Genomic DNA, 22,062 nt, shown 5'->3' on the forward strand with positions numbered 1-22,062 from the left:
ATGGTGACCGGCGAGCGGCATGCGACGCCGCCTCTGTGGCCTGTGGAGGCCCGCTTGGCGGCGCTGCTTCCCGACCTACTGGTCTTTCGGAAGCCTCGGGGATGGGAACCCGAGCTCGCCACGGCCCAGGGCGTCCTCCTAGGCGTCCATGTGACGGGTGAGGGCGACGGCCGGCCGGCACTTCAGTCTCCTGGCCTGCGGGAGAAGCGGCCGTTGGGTCTAAGCCCCTGGAGGCCTCGATGGTTACAGGCCTAGCCTCCCGCGAGCTAAGGCACAGTTTAACTTCGTGCCGCGGCTGCCTTAGGAAACTTTGAGTATCTTCGTTTTAGTGTGGGAGGACATCTTTTGGGATGAACCGGCTCAGTCCTTGAGCTCACCCCAAAGATGATGAAATTGAAACTCAGAGGAAAGGATTTTTACAGGACCACGCGGCGGGCTTTGAACCCGTTTTTCCCAACCCCGAGCATTTTCTATTAAGCGTTCTGTTTCAATTATTTTATTCGTTCAGTTAATTCATTCTTGGCGTCGTAAGTATATGCCCGCCGTTGTTCTGGCCTTAGCTATCTAGCAGCCACTCCGCGAGTCGTTCATTTAACAAATACTTATTCTGTGTCAGGGATATGAAGATGGGTAATACCAGGTGCCTGTCCTCACTGTGTGAGTGGTTCTCTAGCCAGACATGAGGAGGGATCCTATTGTTTCCCATAGCCAGGCAGCCTAAGAGAGTAGGGGAAAGAGCTGGCTCCAGATGAAAAGGGCACCATCTCCAGCTCTTGGAAGCAGAGAGGGTGGTCCTTTGGATTCCCAGTGGCAGCAGCAACCAACTTGGCCCTTAGTAGTTTCTAAGTTACACCATGTTAATGGATAAAGGAATTACCCAGCTTGAAGGGATCTGTTTCCTTTACACTGGCCTGATGTGTGGGGAGAAAGGGGCCAAAAAGTTTAGGATTTGGAGTTAACATCGTAATTTCTGCTTTGTTGGTCAGGGTTTACAGCATTAATGGACAGGTTCAGCCTGACCTGCAAGTCGGAACGTGACATGGACAAACTGGCCCATATCTTCAGTTATTACATTAGTGACATCGTGGAGCGTGAGTGATCATTGTAGGGTAACAAGGTGTGGTGCTGGGCTCCTGAGGGTTTATAAAAGAAGGGGGCCAGAAGTACTTTAAAACAGGTACCAAAGGGTCATTCCTTTAGCATCATTCATCTTTGGTTTCTTCAAGTTGCCACTGAAAAGCTAGACCTTTGCCTATTATCTGCTAATCTACCCAGTCTCACATTCTATTGACTCATTGTTCAACGGGGGGGCAGGAGGAGCTAATTTCCTTTGCACATTTGTATTTTATTTCAAAATAAAGTATTCTCTTCTAACAATAACGTATCTCAAGTGTGTATTCAGACAAAATTTATAAAACATCTTTTTTTTATTATATTTTGATCCTGTGAGGAAGGAATAGGTGTTTTCTTATTTTCTGCCATGTATTAAGCTTTTAGATATTTGCCAGATATCCAGTATCTGGAAAAAACTCATTTGTGTAGTACCCATGTTTTGAGTACCTACCCTGTGACATGGACTGTAATAGGTGCAGGCAGGGCAAGAACCCACTCTTGAACTTTTTAGTTAGGCCTACCCAACAGAAATTACTCTGACCTTATACCTTTTAGTACTTACGTAACATTCTCATCCTTTACTGACAGTGCCCTGTCCATCATTCTGAGATTCACCAGAATAATTACTTTGAGGCATCTCCGTTAAGAATTTGATTATTTGACTTACCTCTTATCCTTAAGGAACACATGGAAGGTCATTTGCTTTTTCTCATAGGTTTGGATGAAGGGGAAGATAAACATTCTATATCGTGTATGTACTCTAATACCAGCAACTTCTGGGTACTAGAAATACAGGGGAAAGTAAGACAGAGTACCCTCGTGGAGTTTCCATTTTAGTGGGACAGACAATAAACACAATAATTGTAGCTTATATATTCTATCAAGGAAATAAACATAGTATAGTGGTAAAAAAAAACACAAAAAATAATTTTAGGGTAGGGGAGTGTATGAGACAGGGTGGTCATAGGAGGCTCCTGTAAGGAGGTATTATTTAAGCTGACACTTGAAGGATGAGGGGAACAGCTTGTGAAGAACTAAGGGTAAAGCATTTCAGACAGAATACCAAGTGCAAAGGTCCTGAGACAGGAGAAAGCTCGGCATGCTCTAGGAGCTAAAAGAAGGCCAGTGCAGGCCAAAACGTAGCTCGCAGGGTGAAGAGTGGTTTGAGGCAAGGTTGGGGGATGGTAGCTATGAGACCACCACGCTCTGTAGTCCATAGTGAAGAGTTGGAATTATATATTTCTGTATAAAGGAAAACTGTGGAAAGGTCTAGCAGGGGAGTAATATGATCTGATTAACACTTTAAAGCTGATTTTGGCTACCTTGTGGAGATTGAATGCTGGTGGAAAGTGAATTTAAGAATAGAAGCTGGAAGAGGCAATTGTCCTGGAAAGATGTTGGAGATTTGGTCTAGAGCAGTGGTTCTCAACCTCAGCTGTGGTTGCCTGAGGAGCTTTTTAATTGTTTTTTCTTTTTTCTATTTTTTTTTTTTTTTTTTGTAAGAGACTGGGGTCTCAGTATGTTGCCAAGTTTGTCTTGAACTCTAGAGCTTAAAAGGTTCTTCTGCCTCAACCTCTCAAATAGCTGGGACTGCAGGTACCATACCACCTTGTCTAACTAAAAATCTTAATGCCTAAGCTTCACCCCAGGCCATTTAAATCGGACTTTCTTGAGGTTGGCCCAGGAATAAGACCTTTTAAAGTTTCATAGGCAATTCCAATATGCGGTCAAGACTGAAGATTGTTGGTGTAGAGGTATGGCAGGGGAGCTGTGTGGGGTAGATTAACCTGAAATATATTTTGCAGGTTCAACAGACAGGAGTTGCTAATACGTTGAATTTCAGTGGGAAGTGGTGAGAAAAAGGACTCAGTTTTTTGGCTTTCATAAACGAATTGATCGCGTCATTTACCAAGACAGGAAAGACTGAACATTGAGAAAGAAAATCAAGAGTTCTGTTTTGAGTATGTTGAGTTTGAGATGCCAATAAGTCATTCAAGTGGAGAATGACTCCATTCAAGTGGAGAATCCAGCTATGATTGAGCCTGGAGCTCAGAGAAGAGATCCCTGTTAGAGATGAAAATGTGAGTTGATGGCATAAAGTGGGACTTAAAGTTAAGAACCGATTGAGTTCATGTTGGGAGAGCATAAATAAAGAGAAAGAGCCTTTGGCTGAGGCTTGAGGAACTCCAGGGGAGGATTATGATAAGGGAGAAAGAACCTGAAAAAGAGACTACAAACAGCCAGTGAGGTAGGATATTGTGGTGTTCCTGAAGCCAAAGGAGAGGTAGTGTCTCTAGAAGAAAGCTGCAGCTAGCTGGGTTGAAAATGACAGCTGTCAAGTACAGTGAGGTCAGAGAAGTATTGAATTTAGCAAGATTAATGCTGTTGATGACCTTGATAATTTGAAGTGGTGGAGGTAGAAGTCAGAGTGGAGGAAGCTGAGAAAAAGAATGGCAGAGAAAACATTTAAGAGGAAGAGTAAATGGGAGATGAGGAAAATATATATAGCCAACTTTTTTTGAGATTTGGGGGTTTTGTTTGTTGTGAATGTAGCAGGAAAAAAAATGGAGCTAATAGGCAGAAGATAAGGTAGAACCAAGAATATGTGGGTTATTTTTGTGTGTTTTGGTTTTGTTTTTTAAGCTATTGATGAGAATATTTCAGTAGAGAGATTAGGAACGGTGTGAAGTTCTTGAGAAGGTAAAAGGGGATAAGATTCCTATCACAAATGGGGTGGCTTTGAAGAGAGCAGGAATTCTTCCATTTTAGAAACGATGTATGTAGGTGCAGATAGATTTGGGGAGAAAATGAAAAGAAGGAAGAAGGAGCCTGAGTCTTGGAGTGAGCAAATGGACAAGAATGACGTCAAGGTAAACTCAGTAGGCCATTCTTTTGACCATATATGATTCTGCCCTGATCTGGTTTATATCTGATTTTGACTCATTTTCCTCTCTCTTCCTTACTTGATTTCAGATGTTCTCTGTTTTGGAGGGGATATCCTAAATATCACAGGTATTTTTTTAGTTTTTCTGAATACTTAAAAGACTGAGTGAGGAGGACTATATTTAGGTGGAATTCAGCATATTGGTTTATTCAGCATTGTTTGATTAATAGGTACTGGACCCTGGGGATACAAAGATGAGGAAGACATAGTCTGTGCCTCAAAGGATCCCCCAGTCTAATGGAAAAGCTTTGCCCAAATTAAACTCTCACATGCTTTGCATTTTTGTTTAGATTGAAGGACAGCAAAATAAGTGCCAATAAAGCGTTCTTGAGAAAACTAATGAGAAATTTGGTCATTAATAGCAGAAGCTAAGCATGAGATGGGGAGGAGTCAAGCATGTCCTATCTGGAGAACTCAGGATCACTAACAGCTGTATGCCCCGGAGTTGGCCTGTCTTCTTATTTAAACATAATAAAACCAGCCATCAAATTAGATATGAACTTGAACCCACATTTTATGAATCTTTTGCTAGTACCTCTCCTCCTCTGTTAGTATACTGGTGGAAGGAAGATTACCAAAAATATCCTTAGGATCATTTAAACTTCTACCTAGTTATGTTTTTACTGAATGATTTTGAGGATCTGAAGCAGTATTTTAACCTAGCATAATGTATACAGCCAAGAAACCTTGCCTGATAACTTACTTGATATCCACACTGGGTCAAGTTGATCTTCTGCATTACTGGGACTTTGCCCTGGACCAAGTAAGTCTAGATATTTGGTCCCCATCAGCCTATCCTGTGTGTCTGCAGGGAACATGCTCCTGGCACTCTGGAGAGTAGAACAAAATCAACTGAGTGACATCATTACCTTGGTGGCAAAATGCAGTCTGGAGATACAGGAGAAATTTGGGATCTATCATACCAGAGAAGGCCAGGACCTGCAGTTAAAGATAGGTAGTACCTCCTAAAAGAGTGATCCAGTTGGGCAAGGGGGAACCCACTATAAAAACCTCAAAAGATAAATGATAAACTGGGAAAAAATGTTTGCAATTCATATAGACAAAGGGTGAATTGCTCTACTAGGGAAAGAGCACTTAGAAATCAAGAAAACAATAGTACTCTTAAGAGAAAAATTGGACAAAGGACATGAGTAAATTGTATATAGACAAGGAAATGCATGTCTTTTAACACGTAAAAAGATGATCAACATTCATAATAAGAAAAATGCCAATTGGAAGTACACTGACTACCTGTCTTACCTATAGATAGGCAAAACTTCAGATGCTGGACAATGTACTCTTTGGTGAGTCTGAGGAATGAGCTTTTTCTTACTGTGAGTGAACAGCGGTATAAGGGTGATTTGGCAATCTTTATTTATTTTTATTGTCTTTATTGTATTTTTTATGTCAACAAAAACTAAACCATATAAAAATATATATTAAAAAGTCTTGTTTTCACTTATATACCATCTATACTATTTACTCTTACAAGTGCATTTATTCCTTAACCTAGCAATCCTTCTGGACATCTATAAGTATACGTTCACACATCTGAAATGTTGCATGTGCAAGGTTATTGATTGTAATATGGTTTGTAATTTTAAAACATTGAAAACTATTTATAGAAGACTGGTTAAGTAAATAATATGTATACTCAATAAGATTACCTGCAACTTAAAAAAAATAAGATGTCTTGATATGGCAGTATCTTCAAGATATAGTTAAGTGAAAAAAAGTAAGATACAAAACAGCATGTTTAGTATGCTACCATTTGTGTAAGGAGGAAAATAAGAATTTTTCTTATTTGTTTATATCTTTTTTTTTTTTTTTGAGATGGAGTCTTGCTCTGTCACCCAGGCTGGAGTGCAGTGGCGCCATCTCAGCTCACTGCAAGCTCCACCTTCCGGGATCACACCATTCTCCTGCCTCAGCCTCCTACTGAGTAGCTGGGACTACAGGAGCCTGCCACCACGCCTGGCTAATTTTTTTGTATTTTTAGTAGAGACGGGGTTACACCATGTTAGCCAGGATGTTCTCGATCTCCTGACCTCGTGTTCCGCCCGCCTCGGCCTCCCAAAGTGCTGGAATTATAGACTTGAGCCACCGCACCTGGCCTATTTGTTTATATCTTGTATAAAGAAACACTGGAAAAAATATATAAGAAACTAATAAAATTACTAATATCAGGAAAATAGTAAAGATGGTCATGTAGGTAGAAGCAAGATTTTAAAATACATATTCTTTCATATAGTTTAGTTTTTGAACTATGTTATTGCTTGACAGAATCAAAAATATAATACAATATAATAAAAATTAAAAAGCTACATACAGAGGCCAAAGTTTCACCAATGGCAGAGTCAGGATTGGAGGCGAAGCTCAATATACAAAGCTCCTTCACAAAGGTTCAGAAACCTCCTCAAGGGCAAAAGTTGGCTCCAGCTATTCTTTTATGTTTTGAGGAGCAGTGGTAAAGAATTATATTCTGTCTTATATGGCATCTCTTTTGTCCTGCCATCTTTTTTGTTTCTTTTGGTTTTTGTTGTATTAAGGATAATTGATACTATACATTGGCATATTTATACACTTTTGAAACCATCACCACAATAAAGATAGTGAACATACTTATCACTCAAAAAGTCTCCTTGTGCCCCTTTGTACATTCTTCTTCCACTACTCTCCTTCACCATCTCCAGACAGACAAAATGTCCATCTCCAGGTGTATTATATAAGAGAAGGAAATCTGGGGGAAGAATTTTTTTTTTTTTTTGAGATGGAGTCTCACTCTGTTGCCCAGGCTGGCATGCAGTGGCACGGTCTTGGCTCACTGCAACCTCCGCCTCCAGGGTTCAAGCAATTCTTCTGCCTAAGCCTCCTGAGTAGCTGGGATTATAGGCGTGCACCACCACGCCTGGCTAATTTTTTTTTTTTTTTTTTTTTTTTGTATTTTTAGTAGAGACAGGGTTTCACCATGTTGGTCAGGCTAGTCTCGAGCTCCCAACCTCAGGTCTTCTGCCCGTCTCAGCCTCCCAAAGTGCTGGGATTACAGGCGTGAGCCACCGTGCCTGGCCGTAAGGTATTATTTTTAAAGGTTAGCTCACCTAAGACTTCCGCAGCTGAGGGCAGTAACAAGATTGGCGTGATACACAGAGCCATGTGGGGATTCCAGACCCCTCCTGTTGCATAGTTTCCCAGTTGAATTTGACTCTTCTCCATTTATCTCATTTTTTTCTGGATAGGTCTACCTGCAGGTCAGATTTCCCAGGTTATTGTTGGAGATGAGCGGCAGCAATACCTCTTGGTGATTGGGCAGGATGTAGATGATGTCCAGTTAGCTCAGCGTTTGGCTCAGGCGAATGAAATTGTCCTATCCTGGAACTGCTGTATGCTTTGCGAGCAGTATATGTTTGAAGTGGCAATCATGAGGGAGGATGAAGCTGTGAAGGTAGGAGGCTAGCTTCCTCTATTGCCATTCTGAAAAGGCCTTCCTAGTACACAGCGCAATGCTCTGGGAGTGTTCACATATTGCCTGGCCAAACCAGTGACCATTGGAACTCAATTTAGGAGGGAGGCTGGGAATATTCTCCTATGAAGATAGATGAGGTAGAACAGTGAGGCTGAGGAGATAAAAGGCAAACAAGGGCGATAGAATCCTCAGCCTTTCTTGTGTGGGGGCACAGAATTAAACAGTTTCCTTTCTGTAGTTAAGAGATATGCAGATCATTGATCCATTTGATTTTGATGAGCATTTTGACAAGTGCCTCAATTATCTACCACATTACCGTACAAGTGCTGGTAAGTTACTTTGTCCTTCCTACCTAAGCCCCAAATTTTAAACATTAATTTTCCACATGGCCAGGGACATTTTGTTTTTCTTTTCTCAGAGACTCTAAGAACTGCACTGGAATTGGATCCACACTCTGAACTTGACCAAAAGCTGCGGAAGCACATAATGAAAAACCTTTTGAAGAAGGTTATTTCCTAGTTCTTGAATCCTCATAGAGTCTGTGTGTGTGTGTGTGTGTGTGTGTGTGCATGTGTGCATGCACATGCATAAACAGGTGTACAATTATAAGTGACAACTTTTTTATATTTATCCAGTTAATCTCCAGCAACCCATTGTAATTCCAGCAAGTTTACCCATCTGTGCCAACATAATACTGTGATGAACATGTCTTAAACCTTTAGTTAGATTTCTCAGTCCTAGAAAGTAGAAGCCATATTTGTTCTTTAGTTTGTTCTTTAACAATTTAGTACACTGTAAGAAGGGTATAGAGTGTATGTTTGGTAAATATAAGTTGACTGATTGTATATATATGAATATATGTGAATTCCTTAGTAAGAGATGTAATGACTAATGGATGTGTCAAATTAACTCTTAGAGAGTAAATCTTGACAGATTTCATCAGTGAATTCTGCCTAAAGTCAGCTTTAATTCCAAGTTCATTGATTTGTGTATCTTCTATACTGAATTTTCTTTTAAGTTTTTGCTGAGACCCATAAGTTGTTTTCTCATACATACCATGAAATACATAATTAAAAATGCCTGAACATGATGTTGATAGTTGAAAATACAGGTAGGTAACTCAATGTGTCTTTATAGATTGATGAAGGCCAGCCTATAGAGTATGTATCTGAATTCCGTACGATGACTCTGGTTTTGGTCAGCCTAGAGTTCCACAGGACAGCGTGGATGTTGCATTTGTGTCATCTTATCCAGGAGGCTGCCTTATACATCTCCACAGTCATTGAGAAAGGGGGTGGCCAGCTGAGTCGCATCTTTATGTTTGAGAAAGTAAGTACAAGGGAACTTGACCCATCAGCATTAAAGGTGAATGAGGAGTAATGGTCTTGTACGACCAGTTGATCTCCCACATAATGCAAGTGTAAGTCAAATTCTCTGCTACTTATTTTGTAGCAAGCTATATTACATTAAAACTTCAACTAATGTTAATTAAGGAATGGGATGTTCTTTTTTTCTTTTTTTTTTTTTTTTGAGGTGGAGTCTCGCTCTGTCGCCCAGGCTGGAGTGCAGTGGCGCGATCTCGGCTCACTGCAAGCTCCACCTCCCGCGTTCATGCCATTCTCCTGCCTCAGCCTCCCGAGTAGCTGGGGACTACAGGCGCCCGCCACCACGCCCGGCTAATTTTTTTTTTGTATTTTTAGTTGAGACGGAGTTTCACCGTGTTAGCCAGGATGATCTCGATCTCCTGACCTCGCGATCTGCCCGTCTTCGCTTCCCAAAGTGCTGGGATTACAGGCATGAGCCACTGTGCCCGGCTGGGATGTTCTTGTTAATTTAATTTTCAGGGTTACTGAGGGTTACTCTCCATGTCATTTTTTATTGAATTCTTGTTGAAGAATCCTTGTGAAAGCATAAAGAATGTTTTTCTGGTTCTATTAGTAAAGTAAATGTAATCAGGTCTTTCTCAGATAATTAAAGATCTTGAAAAAAAAGCAGAATCTTAACACTTGACATTATAGGTGAAGAAAATGTGGGCAGATAGACTTAGCTCAAGGTACTAGAAATTAAATTTTTGAAAAGTTCTTGATAGCAATTTTTCTTGTGTTTTAAATTTCAGTTCTTTGAATAGTTAAATCAAGATTTTTGTTAATGTCTATGTTGCTGGCCAGACACAGTGGCTCACGCCTGTAATCCCAGCACTTTGGGAGGCTGAGGCAGGCAGCTCACGAGGTCAGGAGATCAAGACCATCCTGGCTAACACGGTGAAACCCCGTCTCTACTGAAAATACAAAAAAATTAGCCAGGCGTGGTGGCGGATGCCTGTATTCCCAGTTACTTGGGAGGCTGAGGCAGGAGAATGGCATGAACCCAGATGGCAGAGCTTGCAGTGAGCTGAGATCGCGCCACTGCACTCCAGCCTGGGTGACAGAGCGAGACTCCATCTCAAAAAAAAAAAAAAGTGTATGTTGCTGTGGCCCAGCATTTCCATTTTATGAATCATGTAGAATCCGATATTTCCAACAGAAGAGTGTTCAAGGATAGGGTCTGGGTTCATTCGGTGGAGCTAGTTTAGTTTAGGCAAGCCATATTCCTTTCCCAGGTAAGTGTCTCATTTCTTTGTTTGTCATCTATCCCAGGGCTGCATGTTCCTCTGTGTTTTCGGCCTTCCTGGTGATAAGAAGCCAGACGAGTGTGCACATGCCCTGGAGAGCTCCTTCAGCATCTTCAGCTTCTGCTGGGAGAATCTTGCTAAGACCAAGTGAGGAGGAAGGTGGGGCAGAGAGGAGCTTCTCAGGCCCCAGGGGCTCTTCAGGCAGGGTAGGAGGCAGTAACAAGTGGCAGGGATTCAGGTAGTCCAGAATCTGCCTAACTCGGAGGGAACATGCTAAGGAAAGTGAGCAAACAAGATCTATTAAGAAATCACTAGATACAGATCTCTGTACTGGATACCCAGGGGAAATAAAGATATATTCCCATTCAGCAGGTCAGGAAAAGGGGAGAAACAGAACAAACATCAAGATTCGAGAACACTGCAAGGGAACAAGCAAATGTGTAAATTAATGTGATGCAAATAACATGCCTGTGGAGAGGATGCAGAATAAAGGCTGCCTGTCTATGAGAGAGTATGAGAGAAGTTGTGGAGAAATTACCTAGACAGAAAGGAACCACAGCTGGTTAGCACTCTCTTGGCTTTCATTCTGGGTCTTTCCCAGATCTTATTGCTTTTTCTGGACCTTACACTGAACTGATCTCCCTCTTCCCCATCCATGCCTCACCCAACCACCTTTCACAAAACCTAACCCAGATGAAGGTATAGAAAAATCTATTTTCCCACTAGTTGCATTATGATAAAGTTTGTTGGAAGTTTTCAATTGACTTTTTAAAATAGAAAGCTATGGAGAAAGTGTATACATGAATGAATTTTAAAAATAGTTACTTCCAATGTTAACATCGAATCAGATTGGTTTGCTTGCCACAACTTATTCAAAATGGATAAAAATTATATCAAACATGTACATAGTACTTTAACATTTATAGAATACTTTAGTATATGCTACCAATGTGAAAATTTGTATCCCTCTTTATTTTTTACTTTTTTTTAGAGACAGAGTCTTGCTCTGTTTCCCAGGCTAAAGTTCCGTGGCACAATCACGGCTCACTGCATCCTCAACCTCATCCTTCCAAGTAGCTCAGACTACAAGCGCACGCCCCACACTGGGCTATTTTTTTTATTTTTAGTAGAGACAAGGTCTTGCTGTGTTACCCAGGCTGCTTTCGAACTCCTGAGCTCAAGCGATCCTCCCACCTCGGCCTCCCAAAGTGCTGGAATTATAGGTGTAAGCCACCATGCCCAGGTCCTCCTTTATACATGAGGAAATTAAGGTCACAGAAGAGAAGTTACTAGCATATAACAGAGCTTGTAATGAAACCCAGATTTTCAGTCTTCAAATCCTGTGTTGTTTCATTACTTATCCCCCACCTGCCTCTTATAAAATGCAAATGCTCCCCCAAAAGAATAGAATATGCTATTAATGTGATATAATTATAGATACACACTCATAGAATGTTACTATTGGAAAGGAATTTAGAGATTATCTGATCCAAGCCTTATTTTAGACATAAGAAAGATGCTACAGTTGCTTAATAGATACTCAGACTCTTTGCCCAAGGCAAATACATGTTAACACTTCTTTCAGGTTTGGTGGGATCTGCAGATACTCCTATATCCTACCTCCCAATCTTATCTCCAGGGTGGAAATGCTGGGCAGTATTAGTCAGGGTTCTCTTAGAGGGACAGAACTAATGTATATCTGTATATATAATTATATATATTATATAGAACTAATATATATGTAATATATATTATATATAAATATATATATATGTAAAGGGGAGTTTATTAAGTATTAACTTACATGACCACAAGGCCCCCAATAGGCTGCCTATAAGCTGAGGAGCAAGGAGAGCCCGTCCGAGTGCCAAAACTGAAGAACTTGGAGTTTGATGTTTGAGGGCAGGAAGCATCCAGCATCGGAGAAAGATGCAGGCTGGAAGGCTAGGCCTGTCTCGCTCATTTTACATTTTTCTGCCTGCTTTATATTCACTGGCAGCTGATTAGATTGTGCCCACCAGATTAAAGGTGGATCTGCCTTTCCTAGCCCACTGACTCAAATGTTAATCTCTTTTGGCAACACCTTCACAGAAACACGCAGGATTAATACTTTGAATCCTTCAATCCAATCAAGTTGACACTCAGTATTAACCATCACAAGGGCCATCCCTTCCAGTGCTGGTCTGTTCTGTTCTTGAAGTTTGTATTGACCCATGGCCTTCAAGGTCCCACCCTTGGCCCTTACTCTTAAAAGAGTCATTTCTTTGTCCTTTAGAGACTGTCTTAAAATGCCCTTAAGAATGCCTTCCATCACTCTTAGGCTGTAACTTGGTCATTTCCATCTTATTTAGTTTAGAATATAATAGATGTTAAGAACTAGATGGGGTATTAGAGTTCATCAAATTTGACCTCTTTAAAGAAACTAAGATCCAGAAAGGTTATGCTGGTAAGCCAAACAGATGTCAAAGCCTCAAAGCTAGGTTTCAAGGTCAGTGATTTTTTCCTCGAAGATAATTACTAATTCAATATCTCCCAAAGTGTGTTTGGTAGAATGTTATTAGTCCCTTAATATGCTCATGAAAAAAGAAAAGATTTTCATCACCAAATATGTTTGGGAAGTGATGTAAATTATATTTCCTTCTTCAAGGTTCACAATGAACATTAACATATCAAAGGTTCTGAGTAGTGCTATGGGAAAGAAATTTGTTATATTTAGTTTTAGTCAGCATTTCCCAAATTTACTTGGTCATCAAACACTTTTCTCCAGAAAGACCTATAAACATCCAGAGGAACTAATGTTCTAAGGAAGATATTTTTGGAAATGCTGAGTAGATGCTAAAGCTTCAGAGGTACCTACGTGGCCTCGGTAGCAGATACCATTGCTCATTTCTCTCTGCATCACATGAGCTCTCAGACCCAAAACTACTTTCCATGTCTTCTTTTTCAAAGACCCTGTTCACCTTGAGATATCCTGTGAATTCCTCTTTCTAATCTGAGCAATAGCTCCAGCTTTTAGCTCATTTAGAGGAAAGATGATTCCATGCGTATTTCTTCAGGATATTTTTGAGACATAGGGAGTGCAGTCTCAGAATATCATTATTATGGTTTTTCAGTACCAGAAATACTTTATATACAATTACATATATCAAATAAAGAGTACATTCTTTATCAATGCAGAAAGGTTTTAAAGGAAAGAAGGAATATGGATTGCCGGGAAAAACAAGGAGGAATTATAAAGTATAATAGAAAGAAATAAGAAATAACTAAGTGATAAAAGTATTATTTGTTCATTATTGACTTGTTAATAGCTGAATTTCTGGCATGCATAAATGCATTCATTCAACAAGCATTCCTTGAACACAGTTATGATCCAGGCACTGTGCTAGGTGCTATGGACATAAAGAGAAATAAGATTTTACCAGTTCAGCTAAGTAAACAACTAACTTTAATACAACGAAATTAAAGTGCAGAAATAAAATGCTACAGGAGTTACAACAACGTGCTATGGGAAGAAATGGTTAATTCTCCACAGAGGTACCAAAGAAATCTTGACTATAAAGATGACTTTTGAGACAGGTTGAGAAGAAAAGTAGTTCAGCAAATGGAGAAGGTGGGAAAGGGTATTTAGGCAGAGGAAGCATCATGAAATATTAAAAGGTTTTCAGTCTTGCTCTTCATATGGCAGCAGAACTGACAGCATGGTCTTGTCTTAAGTGTCTCTTTTTTTCACCCTGGGGGCAGTGAGCTGAGTGAATGAATGGTAAGAGACTTTTTTTTTTTTTTTTTTTTTTTTTGAGACGGAGTCTCACTCTGTTGCTCAGGCTGGAGTGCAGTGGCACAGTCTTGGGTCACTGCAACTTCTGCCTCCCGGGTTCAAGTGATTCTCCTGCCTCAGAATCCCTCAACTGGGATTACAGGCACACACCACCATATCCACTAATTTTTGTATTTTTAGTAGAGATGGGGTTTCAGCATGTTGGCCAGGCTGGACTCTTGAACTCCTGACCTCAGGTGATCCGCCCACCTCAGCCTCCCAAAGTGCTAGGATTACAGGCATGAGCCACAGCACCCAGCCAAGAGCCCTTAATCCTGTCCTTTGAGGAAGACAAATAATTTTGATGGCTTAGGAGATAATAGTGTTAACATGATTGCTACTTCTCATGTTGTCTGAACCACTGAAAATTGTTTATAGATTTAATGTGACTATGCCTCATTGCATAATCTTTCTCCACCTACATATCTTGTTACCTGTCACATGAAATTTTCATGTCAGTGAGTAAATCTACTTATTTTGTTATGTATGAGTTGCTCCTTGCCACCTTTGGGCTTTTGTCTCACCTAGAACAGTATATGCCCTCTTTTAAAATAATTCATATGTCTAATACTCTTCCATCCCTAGAGAGGTAAGACTACTTCTCCCATTACCTCTCTCTAATCCAAACACCTTTCTTCACATCTGTGCTCTAGCCGTCTTGAAGTACTTAGTTTTGCATGACCACACAAGGCATCTCAAAGCCTTTACCTTTTCCCACCAGACAGTACCACTCCCCCACTTTAGCAGTTTCTTCAACTTTCAGGGTCCGACCAAATGTCCTCTCCTTTAAGAATACTCTATCTACTCTTCAGTGTGAATTAGTGCATCTGTTCTGTTTGCTCTGCTAATGTGCTATATCAATCTCTAATATGGAGTATTTGTCTTGCTGACATATATAAGTATCTCTTCATCTCCCTCAAACCTACCACCCTCCTCCCCAAACTTAACTTCTCTAGGGCAGGATATTTTAAACATCCAGCCAAGTGCTCAGTACTATGCACACTTCTCAGTGCTTAGTGAATGAAATGAATGTATGTATGCATTAATGAATTTTTAAAATATTACTCATTAAAAAAAATTTGTTCCAAATGTTAATTTACTTCAGAAAGCCTTCTGTCTGCAGTCCTGACATTCTGATCACTCCTTAACTGTGACATTCTAGCATTATTTGATCTATTAATCCTGTATTGATATCTCTTTATCTACTTTCATTTTTCAGTTTTATCTGAGACAACATGGTATAGTAGAAATAATATCAGTCTAGGAGGCAAGAGGCCTGGATTCTCATTCTGACTTACTGTTCGTTTTTGCTATATAACTCTGGGAAAGTTAATTAACCCCTTCAATTTTTTTTCTCAAATGGTTTTTAAATATTTGCCTTACCACAGATGTAAAAAAAAATTTTTTTTTTTTTGAGATGGAGTCTCACTCTGTCACCCAGGCTGGAGTGCAGTGGCACAATTTCCACTCACTGCAAGGTCTGCCTCCTGGGTTCATGCCATTCTCCTGCCTCAGCCTCCCGAGTAGCTGGGACTTCAGGCGCCCACCACCACGCCTGGCTGATTTTTTGTATTTTTAGTAGAGACGGGGTTTCACAGTGTTAGCCAGGATGGTCTCGATCTCCTGACCTTGTGATCCACCCACCTCAGCCTCCCAAAGTGCTGGGATTACAGGCGTGAGCCACCGCACCTGGCCCAGATGTAAAATTTTTAAAAATCTTTTACTGGCCAAGTGTGGTGGCTCACACCTGTAATCCCAGTGCTTTGGGAGGCCAAGACGGGTGTATTGCTTGAGCCCAGGAGTTTGAGACCAGCCTGGACAACATAAGGAAACCCCATCTCTCTCAAAAAAAAAAAAAAAATTAGTTGGATATGGTGGTGTGTGCCTGTAGTCTCAGCTACTTGGGAGGCTGAGGTGGGAGGATCACTTGAGCCCAGGAAACGGAGGTTGCAGTGAACTGAGATCGCACCAATGTGCTCCAGCCTGGGCGATAGAGCAAGACCCTGTCTCAAAAGAAAAAAAAAGAAAGAAAATCTTTTACTAATAACCCCCAACTAAAACGAAAACTCCTGAATTAGGGGAACCATTCTGTTTCTTTTGGTTCTCTCCCTAATATTCAGTACTTTGTACCCCTCATGTTATATAGACTGACAGCAACCTCTGGCCTTTTCCATTCTAAGCTCTAAAACTAGACTTCTGGATCTGGGGAGTGGCAGATCTAGTGCCTGACTTGGAGGCTTCTGACTGTATGTTTATCCATTGTTGCTTTTCTGATCCCTAGATTTGTTTCCATCAGTATCACTAATGGACCAGTATTCTGTGGCGTGGTTGGAGCAGTAGCAAGACACGAATATACAGGTAGAATAGGACATTGGACTGTTATCTTTGTGACTTAAGGGAGGAAGGTGGAAGACATGGTCCAAAAATTCTCCACCTGTCTTTCTGACACAGTTATTGGCCCAAAAGTGAGTCTTGCGGCCAGAATGATAACTGCTTATCCAGGTTTGGTGTCCTGTGATGAGGTAACATATCTAAGATCCATGCTACCTGCTTACAACTTCAAGAAACTCCCAGAGAAAATGATGAAAAACATCTCCAACCCAGGGAAGATATATGAATATCTTGGCCACAGAAGATGTATGTGAGTATCATTGTGTGATAGTTTCATTCTCATCTCTTACAGAACAATAAGTTTTTGATTACATGAAATTGGAAAAAAAGATGCTGCTAGTACTGGCATGCTGGAATAAGACACACAAAAGGAGTGTTTAGTGTCTGAGAGATTTAGCTTTTATGTTTAGCTCTTAGCTAGTTCTTCAGTGAACATCCTTTTCTCCTACAGGAAGAGAATAGCAATAGGTCACTAACCCAGATCTTCTTTGTTCTTTTTTTCTTTGTGTACTTCACCATTCATTTACTTCCCCGAGCCTGGAGCAATCAATAATATTCCCTCTTTACTCCCTCTCCCCCAAAATTTTTAGTTTTTAAAAACCCTTTTATTCAGAACTCTGTACCTCCTTAATTATCTGAAAGTATTTGCTTATGAAGACAGCTGTTCCTGATCTATTTTTAACAGATACATTTCACTTTGTTCTTTTTCCCAGAATGTTTGGAAAAAGACATATGGCAAGAAAGAGAAACAAAAATCACCCTTTGTTAGGTATGTTTTCTTTTGTAACTTAAATCATATTTGTTTCAGCTATAGACAGCTAAATGTGATTTAAAAAACAAAACAGTGCAAGACTAAATGCTTTTAAGCTTTATTAAAAAATAGAGAGCAACCTTCTTAGTGAAATTATATTTATTTTGAAGAGGATTTACTATTTCTTTTCCATGTCAAATATTCAAATTTCAGGTGAAGTCCTATAACTGCCTGAGAAACACCAACATTTAGTAATAATCTTTGTAAGTCAGAGTTTACCTATTGAGATCGGACCAGCTTATTGTGGATCATCTTTAGAGAAAAATTCATCATCCTTAGAATAGTGAAAATAGCACCAAGACTGTTGTCACCCACACTATATATTCCCTATCTTTGTATTTATTTTAGTCTATACTTATTAGTCCATTACTTTTACATAGTAGTGACAGATTTTGAAGACTAAATTGTAATTAAGAAAATTTTTACAAAAAGCTAAGAGACACCCGTGTCCACAAGGTGCCTAATTTTTCTGAATGTTACTACTTAGGCTCTGGAATAAGCCCTCAAGACCAGCATATATTAGCTCAGAATTGATTTTTTGGAAAGAGATATGAAGCCCCATCAATGAATGAGATTCTTCTGGGAATTCTGGAGGAAAAAAGCCATTCTGGGAGTTAGATTTGCAAATTGATTCAAATCAATAGAGTATCTACCAAAAAGCCTGCAACAATCAATAATGTTGATTATTGATATCCAGGAGTGTTAGGTGCTCCCTGTCTCTCTACAGACTGGGAGAAAGAATTGGAAGCCTTCCAAATGGCACAGCAAGGGTGTTTGCACCAGAAGAAGGGACAAGCAGTTCTGTATGAAGGTGGAAAAGGCTATGGAAAAAGCCAGCTGTTGGCTGAAATAAACTTCCTAGCACAGAAGGAAGGGCATAGGTAAAGACTCCTGCTTTTACTTAGTCAGAGCCTACTTCTCTTGGGGCCTCTTTCTTTTGTTAGTGAGACTCTTGTGTCATTAGATTCAGCATTCTTGGACTGGTGAAGTGAGTACCCTATGTGTCGTACAGGGGACTCCTGATGACCATAGTAATATTCACCAGGGTGTTGCCATTGATGCTGAAGGAAGCAGATTCCAAGCAGTGCTTCTATGCCATCCAGACCATCATGGCCATCTTCTTTGAGATTGATACATGCCCAGCCTATTACCGGCAAGAGTGCCTACAAAGACAGCTTTGTGGGATAGTGGAAGAACAACTTCACTGCCTTTTTAGTGACCTCTTATTTGTGAAGGTAATGAAGGCAGTGGCTTTCTGAATTGGGTTACTGTTATATTTTGTGGATAGTCAGACCTAGGATTGTTTTCTAATTTAATAACCTGAGGATATACATATACATATATGGTAGGACCAAGATTTGAAATTCTTTCAACACCAAAATTCAGGCTTTCTCCTTTTGAGGAGAGTGAATTCTAGTATTGAACCTGACACTTAGTAGTTTTATGTCCTAGAGCAAATCACTTAGCCTCTCTGAGTCATAGCTTTTTCACCTGTGAAATAACAATTATATTACTGTATGTTTTTATGTGAATTTTAAAGGAGATGGTATATGAGAGATTGCATTGTATATTTTAAAGTACTAAATACATTAAGGTGGCCCTCACCAGTGGCATATCCCCAGGAATTATATCCACGTGTTCTTGAGTTGGTTCCAATTTCTTTATTTTTTTAACCCTACCTTCCTGTTCCCTTACCACAGAATATATCATTTGAAACCAGCATCTGGATCTCAAAAGCCTTCAGAGGTCTAGGGTTTATGGGGTTTCCAGTAGTGAACAAGCTAAAAATTCACTGGTCCACAATTTGTTTTACTTATCCTCTGTCACTTCTCCTAATCTACCCACCCTGCAGAGTATTTTGGAATGGAACACTAAGATCTGTCTAATCCCTCAACATATCCCTCTCTTAAGATAGGCCTTGCTTGGGACTCTAAACCCTTGCCTACGTAGATTAGCAGTCATCTCACTTTGGCTCTCAGGTTCCTGGTAGTTCATGTGCCTCAGCCTAGCACAGGAAACAATGTTATGTGATGTGTGTTGCATCTTGTTCTGACAAGTCTCATGTACAGATTCATCCTGGTATACTTGGAATAACTGGGGTACTGGAGCTGCCCAAACTGTCATTGCTAAGTTCAACCTGTCATTTACTCCTTAGTCATAACCCTCTAAGGGTTTTACTAGAGTCTGGATGGAAAGGAGATAGATATCTGTCTCTAACCCTTCATGAATTTTCTGTCTCATCCTTTGAACTATATATTAATGTTGGATTGGCCCTTGTAACTCTGTGCTCAATCTTGCAGAAACCCATTCTCAGTCAGAATAGAATTATCTTGTGTTCCCTTTGGAGAACCTGCATGTTTTTTATTAGATTTTCATTTTAAATGCTAACATGTAATAATTTTCCTGGTCAGTTTCCTTTGTCCTTCAAAGTTTCGCACATGGATGACGTGGCCAGACAAAAGAAAGTTAAAGAGTGTTTTATTAAAGTACTTTAGGAGGTGGGTACTTTCACTACATGTCACTAACTCTTAATATATGGAGATAGTTTATGTTTATTTTAATCTGTCCACATCACACTTTGATTCAGGCGTTTCTTGGCCTGCCTATTTGCTGATATCTTCCTTGTTATTTTCTACTTTTAAGCTTGGATTCATCCTACAACACACCATGGCATACAAGAAAAGATCTTTGCTCTTCCAGATCCTGTTTCTAAATAAAATTTTAGTAGTTTAATTTAAAATAGTAGTTTCTAAATGCAGTTATATAGCTATTTTACCTAGTATTTGTTAAAAATGCAGATACTCATGTTCTAACCTAGGATTATGGAATCAAAAATCTGTATGAGCAGAAACTGATGTAACCATTCTGGAAAGCAATCTAAAAGCAACTAGTCAAATTTTAATAACGTGTATCCTCTAGACCCAGCAATTCCACTCCTGGGTATATATCTCAACAAGTATGTTCTTAACAGTGTGGAGGCCAGGGAGGTATGGGCATGAATGCATGCATGAACATGATGGAATAAAATGCAGAATTTAGAAATAGGGAAATATATGAAAACATAGTGATATGAAATGATCTTAAAAACAGTCCTGGTTAGAAAGAGAGGGAGAAATAATGTGATCTGTAATACAGTTGCATTTACATAAAAACAATTACTTGACAAAACAACAATGCATGTTTTATAAGAACACCATAGAAACAAAGAACTATGCAATAAACACATTAGAATGGTCACTTGAGGCAATGGAGAGTGGAGTGGGAGTTCTGAATGTGATTAAAAGTAAATAGATTTTTAAAGTCTGTTTGAGTGGGGCCTGGTAATTGGGAGTGCTGGCAAGCACTCCCAGGTGATTCGGATGCATAGCCTGGTTTAGAAATTGCTGTTTTAAGGTATTATGAGCTCCCACACAAATGAAGCTTTTGCCAGAATGAAATATTTGAAAGCTTCAAGTTTGATTTGGAGAATATTTTGATGCTTATTTCATGTTTCAGGTATAATATTTTCTTGTCCACAGAAACCGAGTACTTTTTTTAGGAACTAGATTTTATATTTATAAAGTAAAATATTACCTGGATTTAGAATACATTTTACTCCGAAAACTCTGGCCTGTGTTAACATTTTATTTAAATTATTGATGGGAAATTCATGGTAGATTTGAAAACCAGGTGATTTCATTTCTAATGAGAGGTTGTTATTGTTTCTTTGCTGTTCTTTCCAGGCAGTGAGGGAAACACCACTAATTTTCCTCATTGATGAGGCCGAGTATACGGATGCAGCTTCCTGGGATTTTTTGGAAACATTGCTCTCCAGTATGCCCATCATCATGGTGATGACGTTGACCCCTATCTTCACCCTGTGTGGCTGGGCCGAGCAGTTCCTGCAGAGCCCTCAAGCTATCCTTATGCCTATTTCGAAGTTGGCAACAACCTCGCTGTTGAGAATGGCATGTTGGGAACTAGGGGTGGTGAGCATCGCCCAAGAGCTGCAGATGTGAATGACTAGGACTAACTGAGCACTTCATTAAGGGAGGAACCAGTGCCGCAATATAAATGAGAAGGCACAGGTCTTACTGCAGTTGGGGGAGAGAATGGCATTAGTAACCATGATGAGGCCCCGAGACTAGATTTAAGGGAGACCGTCTTCTTGTAATCAAGTAAGGGGCTGCCTCCCTGGGCTATCCACCCAGGTTTTCACAAGACAATTAGGACTTGGGTGGCTTCAGTTATATGTGATAAGGCCCCTTTCTGCCAGACCCTTTAGCAAGGGGATGTTAGTTCGTTTCAACATCAATGAAAGAAAAATAGTTGAGAAAGAAAAGTTATTGCCAAGATGCATTTCAAGGCCAATCAGAAATTACTTTTTTACATTTCTGTGCCTCTGTCCCCCTCTGTTAGTGTATGTCATGAAGAGCTGACTTTAGCAAAAGAAGATTCCTCGGAATGAAGTACTGTTACACTTGGCTCCCCTAAAGTGGTCGTCTCTAATGTGCAATCCCTTACTTACCTCCCTGCAGCTACCCTTCACAGGTGCTTTGGAAACCCATTTTATTGTCAGGTCCTGTGCCAGGACCTTCTCTCTAAGGACGTGTTGCTCTTTCATGTCCTACAAAAGGAGGAAGAGGAAAACAGCAAGTGGGAAACCCTCTCAGGTAAGCTTAGCTTCCCAGAGTTCTACCCTGGTCCAGCTGCTGAAGTTCATTCTCCAACGTGACATTACTTGGCCTTTACGAGGTACATACCTTTTCCTTGCTAACATTGTGGGCCACACTAGGCCTTCCCAGATAAGCACACTGTACAAATCTTATACAATTAGGGTGAAAATACTCAAGATTTGCTTCGGATAACTTAATCCAATCAATCTACAATAGTTCCTTTTATAAGCAGCCCAAGAGGTGGGGCTAGGAAATTAGGA

The 22,062-nt window shown here is 40.1% G+C and overlaps 2 protein-coding genes across 9 annotated transcripts in view; both read left to right on the forward strand.

Moving 5' to 3' along the window:
- Positions 1-21,004, forward strand: LOC129534529 (adenylate cyclase type 10-like). 4 transcript variants are annotated; one of them, XM_063707593.1, is made up of 8 exons: positions 7,440-7,499; positions 7,939-8,027; positions 8,658-8,849; positions 10,157-10,278; positions 16,227-16,303; positions 16,397-16,586; positions 17,050-17,105; positions 20,870-21,004. In XM_063707593.1, exons 2-8 carry the CDS (start codon positions 8,007-8,009, stop codon positions 20,902-20,904), a joined length of 693 nt encoding a protein of 230 aa, XP_063563663.1. In that variant the 5' UTR covers positions 7,440-7,499; positions 7,939-8,006; the 3' UTR covers positions 20,905-21,004. The 4 variants fall into 4 exon arrangements, with proteins under 4 accessions (XP_063563664.1, XP_055247893.1, XP_063563663.1 ...); XM_063707594.1 differs by lacking the exons at positions 10,157-10,278; positions 16,227-16,303; positions 16,397-16,586; positions 17,050-17,105; positions 20,870-21,004 and adding exons at positions 1-157; positions 987-1,091; positions 4,087-4,125; positions 4,869-5,012 and having other exon boundaries at positions 7,294-7,499; positions 8,658-8,673; XM_063707592.1 differs by lacking the exon at positions 7,440-7,499 and having other exon boundaries at positions 7,546-8,027.
- LOC101153949 (adenylate cyclase type 10-like) overlaps positions 20,976-22,062 on the forward strand; it is a 20,317-nt gene continuing 19,230 nt past the window's right edge. For all 5 annotated transcript variants that reach the window (XM_063707588.1, XM_063707586.1, XM_063707587.1 and 2 more), the window contains exons 1-2: positions 20,976-21,115; positions 21,665-21,799. In XM_063707588.1, coding sequence (XP_063563658.1) covers positions 21,097-21,115; positions 21,665-21,799 — 154 coding nt within the window. In that variant the 5' untranslated portion in view covers positions 20,976-21,096. The remainder of the gene's footprint in view (positions 21,116-21,664; positions 21,800-22,062) is intronic.

Source organism: Gorilla gorilla, chromosome 5 (assembly GCF_029281585.2).
Source record: "Gorilla gorilla gorilla isolate KB3781 chromosome 5, NHGRI_mGorGor1-v2.1_pri, whole genome shotgun sequence".
NCBI classification, from domain to species: Eukaryota; Metazoa; Chordata; class Mammalia; order Primates; family Hominidae; genus Gorilla; species Gorilla gorilla.